Consider the following 21,462-nt stretch of genomic DNA (forward strand, 5'->3'; position numbering starts at 1 on the left):
ATGGGTGTATGAGCATTCAGAAGACCACATACCACTAAGTCGGCTTTGTGTGACTCCACAGCATGAACGCTGCAGGCCACTCACATTATCATGGAGAACCAGTAGGTTTATCTCTTTTAATTAACCATGCACCTGTGGAAATATTACCCAGACAGTTATTTTAGGTGTGACATTAGATGTTGCTTCCCAATTACCACCAAAATTAACACCAGCCAGGGCAGCAGTCTGGCATTCTCTGAAGATTGAATTTCTGGGACACTCTATATCCTCCACATGCTCCCAATCACTTGCTGAGACAATTCGACAATAACCAATTTCCTGGGTCCCATGACCTTCAAGGAACTCTTCCAGTTCCTCAGAGTGACGAATATTTTCAGGCACCATCTAAAAGATGCTGCAAGCATACAGGAGCCCCTCACTACCACACTACAAGATGACTGCAAAAAAAGAAACAAGCCCATGCTCTGGACTGTCCTAATGATGGACAGTTTCCTGTCAGATACCACCCTTCTGGCCCCTCCCCACCCTACCATTCTACTCACTATCATCACTAATGACAGCCAGTCTGCTTTAGGTCCCGTCCTGCAGCAATATGTTAGAGACAGCTGGTAGCCACTGGCCTTTCCTCAGCAGAGCAACCTGACCCACTGCAAAAATTGTCCATGTACAACTGCTAGCTCCCCATCATTTATAAGGCAGTAAAACACTTCTAGGCCTTAGTAGGAAGATCCTCCTTCATCGTCTTGACCAACCTCTTACACGGTTTTGTGAAAAGGAAGGCACCCAGATGCACCCCATAAAGTTCCACCAGCAAAAGTACATGGTGCTATTCATGACAGACAGCTATTACATACTTGGCATCGATGATAACTACCTCAGCTGCTCTTGTGCCTTTACCTCCCATCTAGACTAATGGCTCTGGCCTCTCCCCAATCCTCTGAGCCTTGATCTGAGCAGAATGATCTGAGCATGGGTCTTGTTCACCACACAAAGTTGCCAGCACTGACCTTCATGGCTGGTGCGACGTCCTTACAGACCTTGACCACCTAGATGGCTTGGCAGACCGTATCCATCCCAACCTTCCCCCTGACTTCTCCAAACCATCCTTTGATCATCTCCATGATCTGACACATTCTGGGGTCTGTGGCCCTCATGCAGGAGCTCTTTTTTTGGCCAGTGATTCAGCAGGATCGTAGCAACTGGGTCCATGCCAGCATCCTATGCCAGCACACCAAGGTAGGCCATCATGTGCACATTCTGATTGCTGTTTTCCCTCTAGTTCTCACAAATGCACATTGACATTGTGGGCCCTCTTCTGCCATCAAAAGGCTACCGATACACAAGCACTGTTGGCAAGGCTTTAATCAACACATGGGTTTCATATTTCGGTTGCCTCCTTCATGTAACTTTGCACAGTGGTTGACAATTTACATCCTGCCTTTCCAAAACACTTCCTGAGACTTCCAGCATCTTAGTTCACTTCACCACAAGCTATCTTTCGGCCGTCAACAGCATGGTGGAGCAATTTCACAAGACTTCAAAAGTCACCCTCTCCTGCCCAACTGTCATGTGGTCTGCTGCACTCCAACTCGTTCTCCTAGGCTTGCTTGCGGCCTGTAAGGCCAACCTGGGGGCATCTGCCACTGAAGTAGTCTAGGGGCAGCCACTCATCATGCCAAATGATTTCATTGAGCCACAGCCCCTGCCTTCATGCAACAACTGCATGCCCTGCTTATGCCCGACAACTCCACAGCATCCTGGTGAGCACAAATCATTCATTCACCCACCGAGACAAACAGAAATTTTGATTGTAATGCCCTGCATAGATACCTGCCAACCACCGCTCCTCCTGCAGTACTCAAGTCCTCACATGGTTCTCAAGCACAGGGAAAAAACCTCTCTGTGCTCCTATGGTTCCGTGACCACACTCACCTTAGGCTGGCTCAACCCACCATACCCTCTCAGTATCCCCAACCACTGCACACGCCCTGTGATTGAGGTCAAGCTGTCACTAAATGATGATAATGACACCCCAGCTAATGCTAACTGTCCTGCTGACACCACCACCGCCACTGGCATCACCGACCCAGCGACCAGCCCCTGGGACCGAGGTGCCAAGGCCACCCTACTGTTCTCTCCACTGCCACTTGTCCTATAGGAGTCACTGCAGTGTCCACCACCTCACCCCCACCATCAGACCCAGACACAATCGTCCTGCTTGCACCTTCAATACCAGTGGACCAACCAACTTCTTCACAGTGTCAGTTATACCTGTAAGCACCCTAAATTCAACGCCAGCACACAAGTCTGTGGTCGTATGGGCTCAGATCCTCTAGCAAGGTGCAATGTCAGCAGCTACCAATTGTGCCGGTGAATGCCAATGCATGCTACACCACATGCACTGGTCTCACAATACACTGGCACACATGCATGACCAGCCTAGGCACTAGCACAACACTCCATTCCCCACAAGACCCCACCACTGTGTCACCAGCGACCCTCCCACACCTACCGGCCACAGGACATTGCCAATCCCAACCCTACCTGGCACTGCAGTGGGATACCACCACTGTGCTGAGCTCACTGCATGTGTCCAAGGCCATAGCATACGACATCATCACGTCCACTGTTGCACCATCGGGCCACAGATCTTCACTATTGGCCTTGGTTCCACTGATGCACTGTTGCCATACACCGCAGTCCACTGATTGACACTAGGAGCAACCCTTCAATCTACAATTCACCCTTTCCCTCTCACAAGGGGAGAACTGTATGGTGACATGATCCCCAACATTCATCCCTGCCACTTGTCTGCTCAAGCAGACAACACAAATGTTACAGCAGAATTTATGCGGGCAGAAACTAATCTGTTTGTACATAGTGAGCACCCTAGCATGGTGTGGATGTTCTCCCTGACCACCTTTTTGTGCGTAGAAGCCTTTACTCCATGACCAAAACTTCCTACACAGACATAGAGCAAGTGACATCTCAGATATGGTTGCTGAGTGATTTGTGCAGTGTGTAGATGTGTGGTAACAGAACTTAATGGCTTCCAGCACAGTGCTCCTCGATAGGTATACAAGCATTCAGAAGACCTCATACAGATTATTCAGCTTTTTCTATACAGCACAATCATTCCAGGCTACTCATATAATCATGGAGAACCAGTGGGCCTACCTCTTTTAAATTCCCAGGCACCTGTGGCCCCCTTACCCAGACATTTACTCCAAGTGTGACATTAGACATCACTTCTTGATTACCACAAACAGTTGTACTACTCAGAACTGAAGACCAGTATCCTCCAGAGCCTGCTAAATGGTGCAATGCTTATTCACACAAACATGCTCGTGAGTTCTCAGATAATTCTCCACAAGTCATGTGAAATATATGTTGGCAGCAGTAGACTTGATCTGCAGTCAGCCTCAAGAGCTTGTTCTCAAAATTACCACAATAGTATCTCATGAAGATAGCATCATCTTCCTCCAGAGATTCCAATTTGAGCTCACAAAGACTTTCCTTAACATTTGCATGCTAATCAAAGCTAGTGGGAACAAATGTAGTGGCACACCTCTAAATTGCTACAATGTATTCCTTTTATCTGACCAGGTGGGGATCCCAGACATTCAAGCAGTACTCAAGAATGGGCTGCACCAGTTTCTATATACCATTTCCTTAATAGATGAGCTACACTTTCCCAAAATTCTCCCAATAAAACAAAGTTGAGGATTTGCCTTCCTTACTACCAATCTGATGTGCTTACACCATTTCATATTACTTTGCGATATTACACATAGATATTTAATCAATTTGTCCATATCAAGCAGCTCACAACTAACAATGTATTTGAATGTTACAGGATTGTTTTTCCTACTCATCTGTAACATCTTACACTTTTTTACATTTAAAGCAAACTGCCATTCATCACATCAACTAGAAATTCTTTCTAAGTAACCTTGTAGCAACAATGACACCTTCCTGTACACTTCAGCATCGTCAGCAAACAATTGTAAATTGCTGCTCACCCTGTCTGTCATATCATTTATATATAGAGAATAAGAGCAGTCCTATCACACTTCTCTGAAGCACTCCTGATGATACCCTTGTCTCTGTGAACACTCATCATCAAGTTCAATGTATTGGGTTCAATTACTTAAGAATTCTTTGAGCCACTCACATATTTTGGAATCAAATCTGTATGCTCAGTCTGCAGTGGGGCACCATAACAAAAGCTATCCAGAATTCTAGGAACATGGAATCTACTTGTGGCCCTCTAGCCATTGTTTTTAGGGTATCATGTCAGAAAAGGGCAAGCTGAGTTTCGCATGAGCAATGTTTTCTCCTCCTCTTTGCTGCAGCCATCCTCAGTTAGTTTGCTGCCAAAATAACAAAACTTATCTACTGCTATTAGTGTCTCATTTCTTAATCTAATTTCTTCAGCATCATGTGATTTAATCTGACTACATACACTATGTGATCAAAAGTATCCGGACACCTGGCTGAAAATGACTTACAAGTTTGTGGTGCCCTCCATTGGTAATGCTGGAATTCAATATGGTGTTGGCCCACCCTTAGTGTTGATGACAGCTTGCACTCTCACAGGCATATGTTCAATCAGGTGCTGGAAGATTTCTTGGGGAATGGCAGCCCATTCTTCACACAGTGCTGCATTGAGGAGAGGTATTGGTGTTGGTCGGTGAGGCCTGGCATGAAGTCGGCGTTCCAAAACATCCCAAAGATCTTCTGTCAGGACTCTGTGCAGTCAGTCCTTTACCAGGATGTTATTGTCATGGAACCACTCTGCCCCAGGTCGTGTATTATGAATAGGCGCTCAATCATGTTGAAAGATGCAATCGCCATCCCCGAATTGCTCTTCAACAGTGGGAAGCAAGAAGGTGCTTGAAGCATCAATGTAGACCTGTGCTGTGATAGTAGCATGCGAAACAACAATAAGTGCAAGACCCCTCCATGCAAACAACAAATTTTACTGTTTTCTCTCACACACTCACAGATGATGTTCACCAGGAATTTGCCATAACCACACCCTGCCATTGGATCGCCACATTGTGTACCGTGATTTGTCACTCCACATAACATTTTTCCACTGTCTAATCATCCAATGTTTACACTCCTTACACCAAGCGAGACATTGTTTGGCATTTACAGGCATGATGTTTGGCTTATGAGCAGCTGCTCAACCACGAAATCCAAGTTTTCTCACTTCCCGCCTACTGTCATAGTACTTGCAGTGGATCCTGATGCAGTTTGGAATTCCTGTGTGATGGTCTGGATAGACATCTGCCTATTACACTTTATGATCATCTTCAACTGTCTGCGGTCTCTGTCAGTCAACAGACGAGGTCAGCCTGTACACTTTTGTGCTGTATGTGTCCCTTCATGTTTCCACTTTGCTATCACATCAGAAACAGTGGACCTAGGGATGTTTAGGAGTGTGAAAATCTTGCATTCAGACATATGACACAAGTGACACCCAATTACCTGACCACATTCAAAGTCTGTGAGTTCTGTGGAGCGCTTCATTCTGCTCTTTCACAATGTCGAATGACTACTGATGTCGCTGATATGGAGTACCTGGCAGTAGGTGGTAGCGCAATGCACCTAAAATGAAAAATGTATGTTTCTGGGGGTGTCTGGATACTTTTGACCTCGTATTGTACCATTACTGTTGTTTCATTTTTGTCACTGTCCAATATATATCCTCTTTTCAAGGTGGTATCCACTCGTCCTCCAAGTCCTTGGCCACTTCTGATGAAATTACAATGACATTCGCAAACCTCAAAGTTTCTATTTTTTCTCCCTGAAGTTAATTTCCAAATTTTTCTTTGGTTTCCTTTACAGGTTGGTCATTGTACATATTGAATAACAAAAGGGAGAAGCTATAAACCCGTCTCACTCCATTCTCAACCACTGATCCCTTCCATATTCTTTGACTCTCACAATTGCAGTATGGTGTTTGTACAATCTGTAGATAACCTTAAATGCCCAGCATTTTTTATTTGCTATCTTCAGAATTTAAAGAGTGCATTCCAGTCAACATTGTCTACAGCTTTCAGTAAACCTACAAATGCAGTAATTATAGGTTTTCTTTTATTTAATCTATCTCTTAGTATACATTTTAGGGGCAGAATTGCCTTTCATGCAGCTACATTTCTGCAGAACCTTAACTGATCTTCACTAAGGTTGGCCTCTACCAGTTTTCCATTTTTCTGTAAATAATTCACGTCAATATTTTGGAACTGATTAAACTGATAGTTCAGTAACATTAACACCTGTCAGTACCTGCTTTTGGAATTGGAATTATTAGAAGGTACTTCAGCTGTATTATGTATCTTACATTGTAGCTGGAATGATGTTGTCATGGTATGTTTTCTCAAGAATCTTAATAATTCTGAGAGAATGTTGTCAACTCCAAGGGTCTTATTTCAACTTAGGTCTGTTATAAATTCTTCTTAAGTGTCACATCTGCTATCTCATCAATCATTTCTATAAAATTGTTTTCAACTTAATTACACTTTTATAACCATCTAATAGTGTCATAACCAGTGATCTCTATAGCTTGTAAATTCTTGCTCACCATCTAGGAACGCAGTTGGTAGTTGTAATACAAAAGCGTTGAATTATTGGGTTGGTGCATAAGTTCGTGGGGTTTTCGTTTTGGGTATACCGAGTGCTATGGGTCTATTTATCAACTGTCATTTTTATTTGTAGTTCACCATTGCTGTTTTAGTTTACATATTATCATTTTGTCGTTTGGAGATAATGAATGGAGCTGTAACTGTTAGAAAATGTAGTTCCAAGTGGAGAAATCGAAACATTTCCCACATACTCTTCTGTTTAAGTTCAATAGAGGGTTGACAGCAGCGGAGGCAGCCAGAAACATTTGAACCGTGTACTGAGAAAATGGCAGTGGACAGAGCACGGCAAGAGAATGGTTTTGCCATTTTAAGGAGGATCGTTTTGACATTAGTAACTCTCTACGTTGAGGAAGATCTTCAGGGTTTGATGAAGATCGTTTAAACGCACAATGATCCACATCAGTGTATAGGAGCACTGGCAGATGTGACGAACTGTGATCATTCTACCATCGTGAACATTTTCATGCTATGGGGGAGGTTCAAAAATCATATGTATGGGTACTGCATGCTTTAAACCAAAATTACAAAAATCTGCGCGTGGCCATCGTGCATCCCTGCGTGCTCGTCATAAACTGGCTCGTGAACAACACCGACCATTCCTATCTTGTATCGTCACTGGTGGCAAGAATGGTGCCTTTATGCTAACGTAAGGAATGGTTGAGACCAAACAAAGCAGCAGCTCGACGTACAAAGACCTGAGCGCAGCCATAAAAGATAATGTTATGCATCTGGTGGAACAGGGGCGGCGTGGTGTAGTATTAATTGCTTCCCCAAGGTGTAACCATCACTGCTGACATTTACTGTGAACTGCGTAAAGTGATCCTACACCACGATAACGCCCGCCTGCATTCTGCTAGACGACAAAAAACAGTCTACAGGAGTTGGGTTAGGAAGTCATTCCACATCCACCTTATTCGCCTGATCTCGTGCTCTCAGATTTTCACCTTTACTGCTCTCTATGCAACAACCTTTAAGGAACTTCCTTTCTGGATGAAAACGCACTCCGAATATGGCTCGACGGGCTCTTCTAATCAAAACAACGTGATTTCTACAGTCGCGGAATCGAAAAGTTACCGAAGCATTGGTAGACTGCTGTAAATAGTGAAGGAGAACATATTAGTGATCCTTAAGTCTGTGTTATGTGTATCTGTTGTATTTATTAAACTTATGGAAAAACGCTATGAAGTTCTGCACCAACCTAATTCATGTGTAACACTGGTCTTGTGTGGTACTGACCAGCTGTTACATAAAATTTTTATTTAAAAAAAAATTATTTTGTCCCTGATCGATACCAATTGTGGACACCTACCATAATTTAGCAAATGTGATAGAACCTCACAAATTGTTTTAATATTTTTCACAAATGTTGCTAACGGTATGATAAATGAAAAGCGCTAGTTTGCTTTTGTTCAAGAGTATTAATTTATTGTGTTTACTCTGTTTTCAGCTTACAAGGCCATCATCAGACATCACTAGCGCTTTTCATTTATTGTAATGTTCTAACAAGAACGGACGGAAGATTCAGCAAACACGCTATGACAACTATTAACTATATGATTACAAGTGTTCCTAAAATTTGGCATCATCAGATCTAAAAATTACAGCAGCGTCATTTAGGTGCGTATTCTTTTACGTACTGACTATACGCCTACGAGTCGCTGTTGTAATTTTTAGATATAAATAAGTTAGTATGTGACCAAGACACAGACGTTTTTAATGAAATACTGGGAGAGAGCTTAGAGAACGTCCACAACTCGTGACAATAGTAAAACATTAGTAATGTAAACTTTAGACGTATTCACAAAAACAAACAGAGTTTAAAGCATCTCTGAAGTGCAGTTGGACTTACTTATTGAAGTTGATAGTAGGGAGATACGTTTTGAAATAAATGAAATGTCTGTGAAAGCGACGCATTTGTTTTATCTCATCTGATTCATCTTAAGAGGTAACTGAAAACTCAAGAGGAAACCCTAGTTTACTAGACAAATGTTCGCCATTCATTTTGCAGTAGTTCGAGATTATTGCACACCGCGCATTAGATTGAAAAGAAGTATTTTTTATAAAGAGAGGACAAGAGGGAGACTTGCTGTGAAACTATTCTGAAACCTTTCTCCAAAAACTAAAATGAACAGGTAGTTCACCAATTCAGCTATGATGGAAACTTTTTACAGTTTAAGAATAATTCTTACACGCATCGGCGGGATGCATGGTGGAACTTCTCCACACGTTCAAACTCTATGCGACATCGGGACTCGAACCAAGGCTCTTACCTTTCACCGACTGAGCCATCCAGGCAACAGTCACTACTGACGACCCGACTCCACAGCTTCAATTCTATCAGTAATTGTGTCCTGCTCGGCAAACCTCACAGTTCACATGCACACGTTGCTGGACTACTAGCCCTGGAAGAAAAGATGTCGCAGAGAAATGGCTTAGCCACGTTCTGAGGGCTGTTAACAGAACGAAACTTCTACTCTACTACAGATTTTGCGCCTTCATGGAACTTTTGTAACATCCAAGTTGTGTGTTGTAAATGGACTCGAACGCGAACCTTTGCCTATCCTTTTTTGCATTGACGTGTGAACGAAAGTTGCTGAGAAGTTAGGAAAACACATGTTGTGAGGAGGGTCGTGAGTCGTGCCTGTATAATTTCTCCGTTGCCTGCAAAATGCAACGGTTTAGGATTGGACCTCGATCTAGCACACAGTTTAAACCTGCCAGGAAGTTACTTGAGCTGCAATTGTTGCTGAGAAACAAACATAACCTCGTTCAAGATGTTCCCATACGGTGTGCGATCAGTAATTAGGAAGCAGTTGTAGCAACAATGATGACTATCTTACAGATTGTTATAACAAAAAGGCAGGAAAATAGCATTTTCGGTAAATTTGTTAACGAAACTTCATTTCGCTTCTCATACACATATGAGAACCGTATTTAGATATGAAGTAGTGACTGTATAAAAAAAAATGTGTAATGAAAACCTATGTTAAACTGACACGTTCCACATCATCACGAAAGGTGGTATTCATGATCCACGGAACAATAATTAATATAATGTAATTTAATTTCATTTAGGTCATGAATATGTAGAAAAAGTGTGGTTTAAGTTCGAGCCCTAGAGCAAACTACTGTATACTTAACACACCAAGTAGTAAGAGCAGACATTGCTCCTGGTACTCTGTACTAACGACATTAGGCAACTGTTCAGGAAACACCACCTCCATGTGCACTATGTAGGCTACAAAGCACATGAGGAAGCAACCGGCAGTTAAAGGTAACTGGAAACACGTTTGGATAACAGAAAACAATTACCAAAACAAAAGAAAATCGCAGGATCCTCAGAAATTCTGATCAAATGTAAAGAGTGCCACTTGTCAGTAGCACAACAATAGTGTCCAGACACTTGTTGACGTTACAGGAGCAAAATAAACAGTTGCAGAACGAATGGCGAAATGCTGAATTCTCGTGTCAAACGTATCTTGACAAAACAGAATCATCGAATGTTGTCATCAGACAGTTTGCCGTAACACTGTAATGATGAGTGTTGCAATTATGAATGCTCTCCGTGTTGCTGAAATCACTAAAATTCGACAACGACGGTTTCATTTCAGGATTTTTGAGCGGGATAGCTTCATTGGCTCTGAGCACTATGCGACTTAACTTCTGAGGTCATCAGTCGCCTAGAACTTAGAACTAATTAAACCTAACTAACCTAAGGACATTACACACATCCATGCCCGAGGCAGGATTCGAATTTGCGACCGTAGTGGTTGCTCGGTTCCAGACTGTAGCGCCTAGAACCGCACGGCCACTCCGGCCGGCGATAGCTTCATTCTCAATCAAAATTTACCGATGATTCTTTGAATGGTGCTCTATTCCCAGCTACTGGGAAGAGAACAACTCTCACAAACATACACAAAAGGCTGGAAAAGTGAGCCGCAGATCTACCGTTCTGTATCAGTCATCTCTATTTGTATCAGCACTATATTTTGATGTCAAACATAATGGCCTACTTAGAACAACAATATTGTCTTTTCCTTGGCGGTCAGCATGTATCCTGGAATAACTGATTATGCAAAATATAACTCGTATTCTACAGACATGACACCCTAAGTGTCACAGGGAAGGTAACCAGGTTGATATGTTGTATCTAGATTTTCGTAACTCTTAAGATTCAGTACCACTCCAACGCCCCCTGAAAAAATATGTTTTTACTGATTACCTAGACAGGGTTGCGACAGAAGGGCACTTTTTTTAAGGCAGGATGTAACACGTTATCTTGAATGTACGATTGTGTCCAAAATTAAAGCAACAAACCACTGTCTCCCTGCCCTGTGTCTAATTCATGATATAATCATTCAAACTGACAACATATGTCCGTGCGATCGTGTTCTGCACAGAAGATGGCATTCTGGTCAACGGGCAGCTACGCCAACGGTGACGTCAGTGCACTTATCAAACTTGATAGTGTTTGCCGGGTAGTACCGCATCCACAATCGCTGTATACAGTCACAGATGGTGCAGTATGGCACAGAGAAGACGCTTACCAAGCTCTCTGCGATGGACTACCACAGGAAGAATGGAAGCAGGACAGTCGCAAACTGATGTCGGCCGATGGCTTAATGTGAATCGTTCTGTTATTTTTCGGATGTGGCGACAGTTTAGAGAGATCGAAACTGTACCCGAAGACCAGGGCGGGGCCGACCGTGTGGAACATCAGAAAGAGAACCGTTATTTGGCTGCAAGGGCACGACGGTACCGCCTTAGTACTGCACGGCACCTGGCATCTGACCGCGTAACATCATTCACTGGACGTGTTGTAGCGAAGCGAACGGTGTACAGAGGCTTCGGCAGAGTGGCCTTTATTGTCAGAGACCTGCTGTATGTATACCTCTGACGCGTCTCCACAGAAGGGAACGTCTAGAGTGGAGCTTTCAACAGGTCACCTGGACGGTCGAACAGTGGGTCACTGTTGTTTTCACAGATGAGTCCCGATTTGGTCTGGACAGTGGTTGCCTGCCGGTGTGGCCGTGCGGTTCCAGGCGCTTCAGTCTGGAACCGAGCGACCGCTGCGGTCGCAGTTTCGAGTCCTGCCTCGGGCATGGATGTGTGTGCTGTCCTTAGGTTAGTTAGATTTAAGTAGTTCTAAATTCTAGGGGACTGATGACCTCAGATGTTAAGTCCCATAGTGCTCAGAGCCATTTGAACCATTTTTTGGACAGTGATTCTCGACGGATTCGCATCTGGAGGGAAAGTGGGACACGATTTCGGAACCCAGCCGTTGTGGAAAGAGACTGATACCGAGAGGATGATCCCTAACGTTGTGGGCAGGGACTGTGCTGACCACTCTTCACGAAATTGTACGGTTAAGTCGGCAAGGTTTAACTACTGTCACGTTATCGTGAAGAGATCTTGGGACCTCATGTGCGGTTGTTGCCAGGTGCTGTGGGCCCAGACTTCGTATTACTGGGCGATAATGCTCGACCTCACAGAGTACACGTGGTTGACGTTTTCTTGGAAACTGAAGATATTGCACTCATGCCACGGCCTGCTCGCTCTGCCGAATCGAATCCCGTAGAGTACATCGGATGCACTAGGGACGCAGGTTGCACCACGTCAGGATCCACCAACCTCTCTCCAAGACTTGCGAGCAGTGCTGCGGGAAAAATGGGCGTTATTGCCTCAACATGAGACTGATGACTTTATTCACAGCATGCCCCGTCGTTTGTCAGGCGTGTATAGCTGCCAGCGATGGTAACGCCCCATATTGAGCGCATTAACAGTTGTCGGAATGTCTGTGTAAATCCGTTAAGTTGGAAAAATCGAAGAGAATTTTTGTCTGCCGTTATGCATGTTGCAGTTATTTACGTTCTGAATTTCTTATATTATTTCTTCTTTTTTATTACCTGATTATACTATTTTCTGGCAAAATGAACGCACGCAACCTTGCAAAATTTCGGATTATTGCTTTAATTTTGGACACCAGTGTAGATTCATCTACAGACAAAGAAATGCTATAAATGTGACTCAGGAATTTTTTACACGGCAGTGACTGGTGCTATTTCGCTTGTAAATTAATAACTTAATAGTTAGTATTTTCTACAATACCAGACATTTGCAGATGACTTTTATGTGTCAGAAGTAGTAAGTAATTACGAGGACTGTAAAGACACCATTACACACTTTTATGATACAAAAATATTTAATAGTTTCTCAGTGATGTAACCTGTATTGTACATTTCTTTATCCGTAATCTAGGACAACACAAAAACTTTGTAAATAAAATAAATTACTACAAACGAACTATGGACAATACTTACAAAAATAAAAATGAACTGAAAAATCCAAATTATTTCTCCGTTTAAACATATTGTGTACTATGTAATGACGTTTCCAAAGACAGAGTATTTTTCCAGTTCTTCTACAGATACATTTGTAGAAATCACAAACAGAAACATAGTTTTTCAGTTTGAAAAAAATACTTACAATAAAATACATAAAAAAGGTTTAAAACGGTTCACACTAATACTACTTCAAATAAATTAAGACTTATTGTCTCAATATTAAATATTTAAATCCTGTTTTCTTCGTAAGGGAAGAATGGGACGTTATAACTACTCTAAAATTTTCGGACAAGCATGTGGCTTAGAAAATATAATCATGGAGATATCCAGTCCATTTGAATGAGCATTTTGGAGCGTGTGAAAAATATGAGAATAAGAATATTTTGGCACCATTTTTAAGGGTAAGTATTATTGAAATATTGTGTGTTCATACACAGGTAGTTTGCCTGAGGCCTCGCTAAGTATAGGCGGAATGAGATCTTGGAGGTAACTGCGGGGCAAATTGACTAGTGGTCTGGTTGTCTATGTGTTCAACAGGTTCGTACAGCTCTCCGCCTGTATCACCCTCTGATGGAAGCTTCACCGGGTGAAAAATTTGCTGTTTCATTAATGGAAGTTTCCTATTACTGAACGATTTTTCCATTTTCTGTATCAGTTGTTGAATTTGGCTACCACTGTTTGTCTCCCTAGTAGGAGAAGCTTTCGAACTTTCCACTTTACTTGTCTCTTTCGTAGGAGAAGGTCTCACACTTCCCACTCTTTCAAAGTTACCAATATCATCATAAATCTCTTCTTCATAAGGACCACTGTCTCTAAAGCCTTGGCCCACAAGATTGTAATATGTCGATTCTTCCGAACGGAAAGAGACATCGTCATAAACTGAATTTTGTTCAGGGGATCGACATGTTGGTAAAGGCACTGGTTTCCTCGATGGGACTGTAACACTGTCACTACCAGAGATGTCTGAAATAACGTGATAGATTTCTTCTTGCTCGTGGTTATTTGCGGGTTTTGCATTTACATCATCATACAGCTCCTGGTCAGCGCTGAGTGGAGAAACTGAAGACTGCTCCTGCTCCCCAGCCAGGCATATCGCAGTTACCCACTGTTCCATTTCCTTGGCACTTGGAGCAATGAACTGTAAACAGTGCAAAAATAAACGCACAAATCAATAAAACTTAATTATTGCATATTTCTTCAAAGCGAAATGAACCAAAAATATTAAAAATCTTGAAACACTGATGCATAGAAAAGCACTCACTAAAACCTCACAAAACGTCTTTTTTCATAATTTCATTAGTAATACCAACTGTTAAGCCTGTGATACATGGAGGATATTTTTCTACAACTATTCAAGATGTACGGTCATGAATATGTGAATATATGATCTTCTAAGCAGTTATGTGCACATCAGCAATAAAATACGTCTACAAGACACTATTTTTCAAGTTCCAAATTTATAACGCATAAGAGAAAGATTAAAATAGTACACATGAAAATTTACGTAGTAATTGATTGAGAACAATGTAATGAAAACCATGATACGTTGCATATACACATAGGAAACTTAAATCTGCAAGGTTGGAGAGGGACATGCAATGCCATTCTCCAAAATTCGAGGCCAGTGTCTTCACCAATGTGCCACATCAGTCGGTGCAATAAAATTTTCCATTTCGACCTCATTGCAGGTTATTTTATGTATTAGTTCATTGCATTCATTTCTTACAATGATATAGAGGTTCAAATAGCTGACACAAAATCACAAAGCCTGTATTAACGATCTCCTATGTCGTATATCACAATAATTGCTCGAAATGAGGATTACCAAAACACGAAATACACTAATATAACATTACTTATCACCTCTTCTATCATTCTTTAATGAAATATAACGAACCTTGAATTATATATAAACCTTCTCTTGTTTGTAATTTTAGTGCCATTATTAAATCAATGTTTTTCGATTTCTTTCCTTATAATATTTCCTTTCACTGGAAAAGAAAAATATAATACTGAAAGTGTAACTTCTGCTTAATCTCTGCTGTGATTAACATAAACTATTAAATCATTATTTTTATGTGTGTGTGTGTGTGTGTGTGTGTGTGTGTGTGTGTGTGTGTGTAAAATCCTTTAGTATGAACAACTCCATGTATTGATTAGGCAGTTAAGAGATAAATTGCTGTGTTGCCACAGATTCAGCAATGTACCTTAATGACAGTTGCTTCCTCATTTTCCCACTCATTTTTTAAGTAACATTTATTTCAATGATTTTTAAAACTACAGATTTTTATATACATGGTATTCAAAAATGTTTTCCAATTTCTTACAGGATACAGTATTGGTCAAAACTAGAAACAAAGTCCTAAAATTATATGTCTATAAATAAATATTTCTTGAGATATGAGGCATTCTGTCCTATGTTTACCATCTACCTGTTGACACTACTGATGATGTTCAATGTGGTTACTATTCATTCTTATACGTCTTTCAGCCACCTTCTCAAAGCTTGAGCTTACATAGAAACCTGACGTGGCATGAAATCAGTGACGCATTTATTCAACGGGAATAGTTCCTTTTTAAGAAGAAACCCTGAGCCCTGTATAAGGAAAGTGACGTTTGTTTCTACCAAGAGCAGAACGCATGAACAGGAAAGAAGTATCTGATTATTTTTGATATGACCAAAGTATTGACAGTAAATAATTTTCTTGACAACCTGGGTTCATAAGGAATGTTGATGAAACTGGACTCTAGACGAACAATGTATCTGGACAAGTGATTGCTCGTAAAAGCAGAAAAGATGTTTAAGTTGTAACATTGTCAGATAAAGCCGAGGGAGTTACTTCTTTAGCTTGTTGTAATGCAGAAGGCTATTTATAACCCCCGTACTGCATAAAGAAGGTGTATGTACAGCAAACCAGAATTTCAAAGGACGGCACCTCCGGGGATAGTTACCAAAATGTGGCCTCAGTCAGCCTACATTAAGGTAGACTTGTTCGTGGATTGGTTACTAAACCGTTTCTTATCATCATCGAGAGCCATGAACAGCGCCAATTTGCTAGAAGTAGCGAGAGATGATCACATCAGTCTAGTTTGCTTACCGAGTCATACAACACAGTATCTTCAGCCACTGGATGGACCACCTTACTTTCAAACTACTAAAGACGTATTGGAAAGACGCTTTCTGGAAGTTCATGAGGCCCTCCTGTCGCCACCAGGTTCCCCTCCCCCTTCCACCCATGACGAGTGTCTGTACCTGAACAGTCTGCGTGTAGCATTATTCAAGTGGAAGTGCGCGAAATTTCTCTAAATATTTGCGAATTGTGTAACTGAGGCCGGACTTGGGTTCCAGGTCGACATTCACCTGGTGTGTAGTGGGAAACCCCCTAAATACCACATCCAGGCTGGCTGGTACACCGACCCTCTTCGTTAATCCGTCCAGAGATTTCAATCCTTCCTGTCCCGGAAGCGGCGCTTTAATACTCACCGCTATCAGGGCGGATTCCACCATCAGAAGACTACAGAAACGAACACAATCAATTAGAAATGAGCAACGAAGGTACAAATGGAGACACCGTACACGACCGGGCACTGTCTGTTCAAATGGTTCAAATGGCTCTGAGCACTATGGGACTCAACTGCTGAGGTCATTAGTCCCCTAGAACTTAGAACTAGTTAAACCTAACTAACCTAAGGACATCACACACATCCATGCCCGAGGCAGGACTCGAACCTGCGACCGTAGCGGTCTCGCGGTTCCAGACTGCAGCGCCAGCACTGTCTGTTCTCAACACAAATAACATCAAACATTTCAACAAACATTTGTTCCTGGACATCTGTTTATGGGACTTTGAGTTTTGAACAGTATCACCTTATCTAAGAATATAGGACACTTAAAAAATACGATGAGTATTTTTACTTCACTGGTTATCAGCTAATAACAGTAGCATTATGTAATGTAGATGGTCAGTTCAACAGTATGGGTAAAATTTGCAATGTCGTCCACATACGACACACACTCCTGGAAATGGAAAAAGAACACATTGACACCGGTGTGTCAGACCCACCATACTTGCTCCGGACACTACGAGAGGGCTGTACAAGCAATGATCACACGCACGGCACAGCGGACACACCAGGAACCGCGGTGTTGGCCGTCGAATGGCGCTAGCTGCGCAGCATTTGTGCACCGCCGCCGTCAGTGTCAGCCAGTTTGCCGTGGCAGACGGAGCTCCATCGCAGCCTTTAACACTGGTAGCATGCGGCGACAGCGTGGACGTGAACCGTATGTGCAGTTGACGGACTTTGAGCGAGGGCGTATAGTGGGCATGCGGGAGGCCGGGTGGACGTACCGCCGAATTGCTCAACACGTGGGGCGTGAGGTCTCCACAGTACATCGATGTTGTCGCCAGTGGTCGGCGGAAGGTGCACGTGCCCGTCGACCAGGGACCGGACCGCAGCGACGCACGGATGCACGCCAAGACCGTAGGATCCTACGCAGTGCCGTAGGGGACCGCACCGCCACTTCCCAGCAAATTAGGGACACTGTTGCTCCTGGGGTATCGGCGAGGACCATTCGCAACCGTTTCCATGAAGCTGGGCTACGGTCCCGCACACCGTTAGGCCGTCTTCCGCTCACGCCCCAACATCGTGCAGCCCGCCTCCAGTGGTGTCGCGACAGGCGTGAATGGAGGGACGAATGGAGACGTGTCGTCTTCAGCGATGAGAGTCGCTTCTGCCTTGGTGCCAATGATGGTCGTATGCGTGTTTGGCGCCGTGCAGGTGAGCGCCACAATCAGGACTGCATACGACCGAGGCACACAGGGCCAACACCCGGCATCATGGTGTGGGGACCGATCTCCTACACTGGCCGTACACCACTGGTGATCGTCGAGGGGACACTGAATAGTGCACGGTACATCCAAACCGTCATCGAACCCATCGTTCTACCATTCCTAGACCGGCAAGGGAACTTGCTGTTCCAACAGGACAATGCACGTCCGCATGTATCCCGTGCCACCCAACGTGCTCTAGAAGGTGTAAGTCAACTACCCTGGCCAGCAAGATCTCCGGATCTGTCCCTCATTGAGCATGTTTGGGACTGGATGAAGCGTCGTCTCACGCGGTCTGCACGTCCAGCACGAACGCTGGTCCAACTGAGGCGCCAGGTGGAAATGGCATGGCAAGCCGTTCCACAGGACTACATACAGCATCTCTACGATCGTCTCCATGGGAGAATAGCAGCCTGCATTGCTGCGAAAGGTGGATATACACTGTACTAGTGCCGACATTGTGCATGCTCTGTTGCCTGTGTCTATGTGCCTGTGGATCTGTCTGTGTGATCATGTGATGTATCTGACCCCAGGAATGTGTCAATAAAGTTTCCCCTTCCTGGGACAATGAATTCACGGTGTTCTTATTTCAATTTCCAGGAGTGTATATCTGATTAATACTTCAATAAACATTTAAAAATTTGACAAACTATTATAACGTTTATTACACTGATTAATGCTGACGTATATTCAATTTTACACCATTCATTTGGAAAAATAACTGCCTGTATGAAACTTGTCTTTCAAAAACGAGTTTTGAAAGGCTGCACCCTTGCTTTTAGTCCGTGCGAGGGCGTTATGAATAGTAATGCCTTCGATTTTCTTATGTGAAAACTATCAAAACTTTTTAAAAAGTTATTAATACATCTTTATTCTGCATATCTATATAGTCACTCCCCCCCCCATGAACCTTGGACCTTGCCGTTGGTGGGGAGGCTTGCGTGCCTCAAAGATACAGATAGCCGTACCGTAGATGCAACCACAACGGAGGGGTGTCTGTTGAGAGGCCAGACAAACGTGTGGTTCCTGAAGAGGGGCAGCAGCCTTTTCAGTAGCTGCAGGGGCAACAGTCTGGATGATTGACTGATCTGGCCTTGTAACACTAACCAAAACGGCCTTGCTGTTGTGGTACTGCGAACGGCTGAAAGCAAGAGGAAACTACAGCCGTCGTTTTTCCGGATGGCATGCAGCCTTACTGTATGATTAACTGATGACGGCGTCCTCTTAGGTAAAATATTCCGGAGGTAAAATAGTCCCCCATTCGGATCACCGGGGGGTGTGGGGGGGGGGGGGGAATACTCAAGAGGACGTCATTATCAGGAAAAAGAAAACGCGTTCCACAAATCGGAGCGTGGAATGTCAGATCCCTTAATCGGGCAGATAGATCAGAAAATTTAAAAAGGGAAATGGATAGGTTAAAGTTAGATAGAGTGGGAATTAGTGAAGTTCGGTGTCAGGAGGAACAAGACTTTTGGTCAGGTGAATACAGGGCTATAAATACAAAATCAAATAGGGGTAATGCAGGAGTAACTGTAATAATGAGTAGGAAATCAGGAGTGCGGGTAAGCTACTACAGACAGCATAGTGAACGCATTATTGTGGCCAAGATGGACACGAAGCCCACGCCTACTACAGTAGTACAAATTTATATGCCAACTAGCTCTGCATATAATGAAGAAATTGATGAAATGTATGATGAGAGAAAAGAAATTATTCAGGCAGTGAAGGGAGACGAAAATTTAATAGTCATGGGTGACTGGAATTCGACAGTAGGAAAAGGAAGGGAAGGAAACATAGTAGGTTAATATGGATTGGGGCTAAGAAATGAAAAAGGAAGCCGCCTGGTAGAATTTTACACAGAAAACAACTTAATCATAGCTAACACTTGGTTCAAGAATCATGAAAGAAGGTTGTATACATGGAAGAACCCTGGAGATACTAGAAGGTTTCAGATAGATTATATAATGGTAAGACAGAGATTTAGGAACCAGGTTTTAAATTGTAAGACATTTACAGTGGCAGATGTGGACCACAATCTATGGGTTATGAACTGTAGATTAAAACTGAAGAAACTGGAAAAAGTTGGGAATTTAAGGAGATGGGACCTGCATAAACTGAAAGAACCAGAGGTTGTACAGAGTTTCAGGGAGAGCATGAGGGAACAATTGACAGGAATGGGGGAAAGAAACACAGTACAAGAAGAATGGGTAGCTTTGAGGGATCAAATAGTGAAGGGTGCAGAGGACCAAGTACGTAAAAAGACGAGGGCTAGTAGAAATCCACGGGTAACAGAAGAGACACTGAAATTAACTGATGAAAGGAGAAAATACAAAAATGCAGTAAATGAAGCAGGCAAAAAGGAATACAAACGTCCCAAAAATGAGATCGACAGGAAGTGCAAAATGGCTAAGCAGGGATGGCTAGAGGACAAATTTAAGGATGTAGAGGCTAATCTCACTAGGGGTAAGATAGATACTGCCTACTGGAAAATTAAAGAGACCTTTGGAGAAAAGAGAACCACTTGCATGAATATCAAGAGCTCAGATGGAAACCAAGTTCTAAGCAAAGAAGGGAAAGCAGAAAGGTGGAAGGGTGATGTTCTTGAGGACACTATTATGGAAATGGAAGAGGATGCAGATGAAGAGAAAATGGGAGATACGACACTGCGTGAAGAGTTCGACAGAGCACTGAAAGACCTGAGTCGAAACAAGGCCCCGGGAGTAGACAACATTCCATTACAACTACTGATAGCCTTGGGAGAGCCAGTCCTGGCAAAACTCTACCATCTGGTGAACAAGATGTATGAGACAGGCAAAATACCCTCAGACTTCAAGAAGAATATATTAACTCCAATCCCAAAGAAAGCAGGTGTTGACAGATGTGAAAATTACCGAACTATCAGTTTAATAAGTCACAGCTGCAAAATACTAACGCGAATTCTTTGCAATGGAAAAACTGGTAGAAGCCGACCTCGGGGAAGATCAGTTTGGATTCCGTAGAAATGATGGAACACGTGAGGTAATACTGACCATACGACTTATCTTAGAAGAAAGATTAAGGAAAGGCAAACCTACGTTTCTAGCATTTGTAGACTTAGAGAAAGCTTTTGACAATGTTGACTGGAATACTCTCTTTCAAATTATGAAGGTGGCAGGGGCAAAATACAGGAAGCGAAAGGCTATTTACAACTTGTACAGAAAGCTGATGGCAGTTATAAGAGTCGAGGGACATGAAAGGGAAGCAGTGGTTGGGAAGGGAGTGAGACAGGGTTGTAGCCTCTCCCCGATGCTATTCAATTTGTATATTGTGGAAGCAGTGAAGGAAACAAAAGAAAAGTTCGGAGTAGGTATTAAAATCCATGGAGAAGAAATAATAACTTTGAGGTTCGCCGATGACATTGTAATTCTGTCAGACAGAGCAAAGGACTTGGAAGAGCAGCTGAACGGAATGGACAGTGTCTTGAAAGGAGGGTATAAGATGAACATCAACGAAAGCAAAACGAGGATAACGGAATGTAGTCGAATTAAGTCAGGTGATGCTGAGAGAATTAGATTAGGAAATGAGACACTTAAAGTAGTAAAGGAGTCTTGCTATTTGGGGAGCAAAATAACTGATGATGGTCGAAGTAGAGAGGAT

At 42.9% G+C, this 21,462-nt stretch overlaps 1 protein-coding gene across 1 annotated transcript in view; it reads right to left on the reverse strand.

Moving 5' to 3' along the window:
• Positions 1-12,873: 12,873 nt before the first annotated feature.
• The window catches only part of LOC124555531 (src kinase-associated phosphoprotein 2-A-like), a 247,144-nt gene continuing 238,555 nt past the window's right edge, over positions 12,874-21,462 (reverse strand). Inside the window, exon 4 of the mRNA XM_047129485.1 lies at positions 12,874-14,135. Coding sequence (XP_046985441.1) covers positions 13,455-14,135 — 681 coding nt within the window. The 3' untranslated portion in view covers positions 12,874-13,454. The remainder of the gene's footprint in view (positions 14,136-21,462) is intronic.

This window comes from Schistocerca americana, chromosome X (assembly GCF_021461395.2).
Source record: "Schistocerca americana isolate TAMUIC-IGC-003095 chromosome X, iqSchAmer2.1, whole genome shotgun sequence".
Lineage (NCBI taxonomy): Eukaryota > Metazoa > Arthropoda > Insecta > Orthoptera > Acrididae > Schistocerca > Schistocerca americana.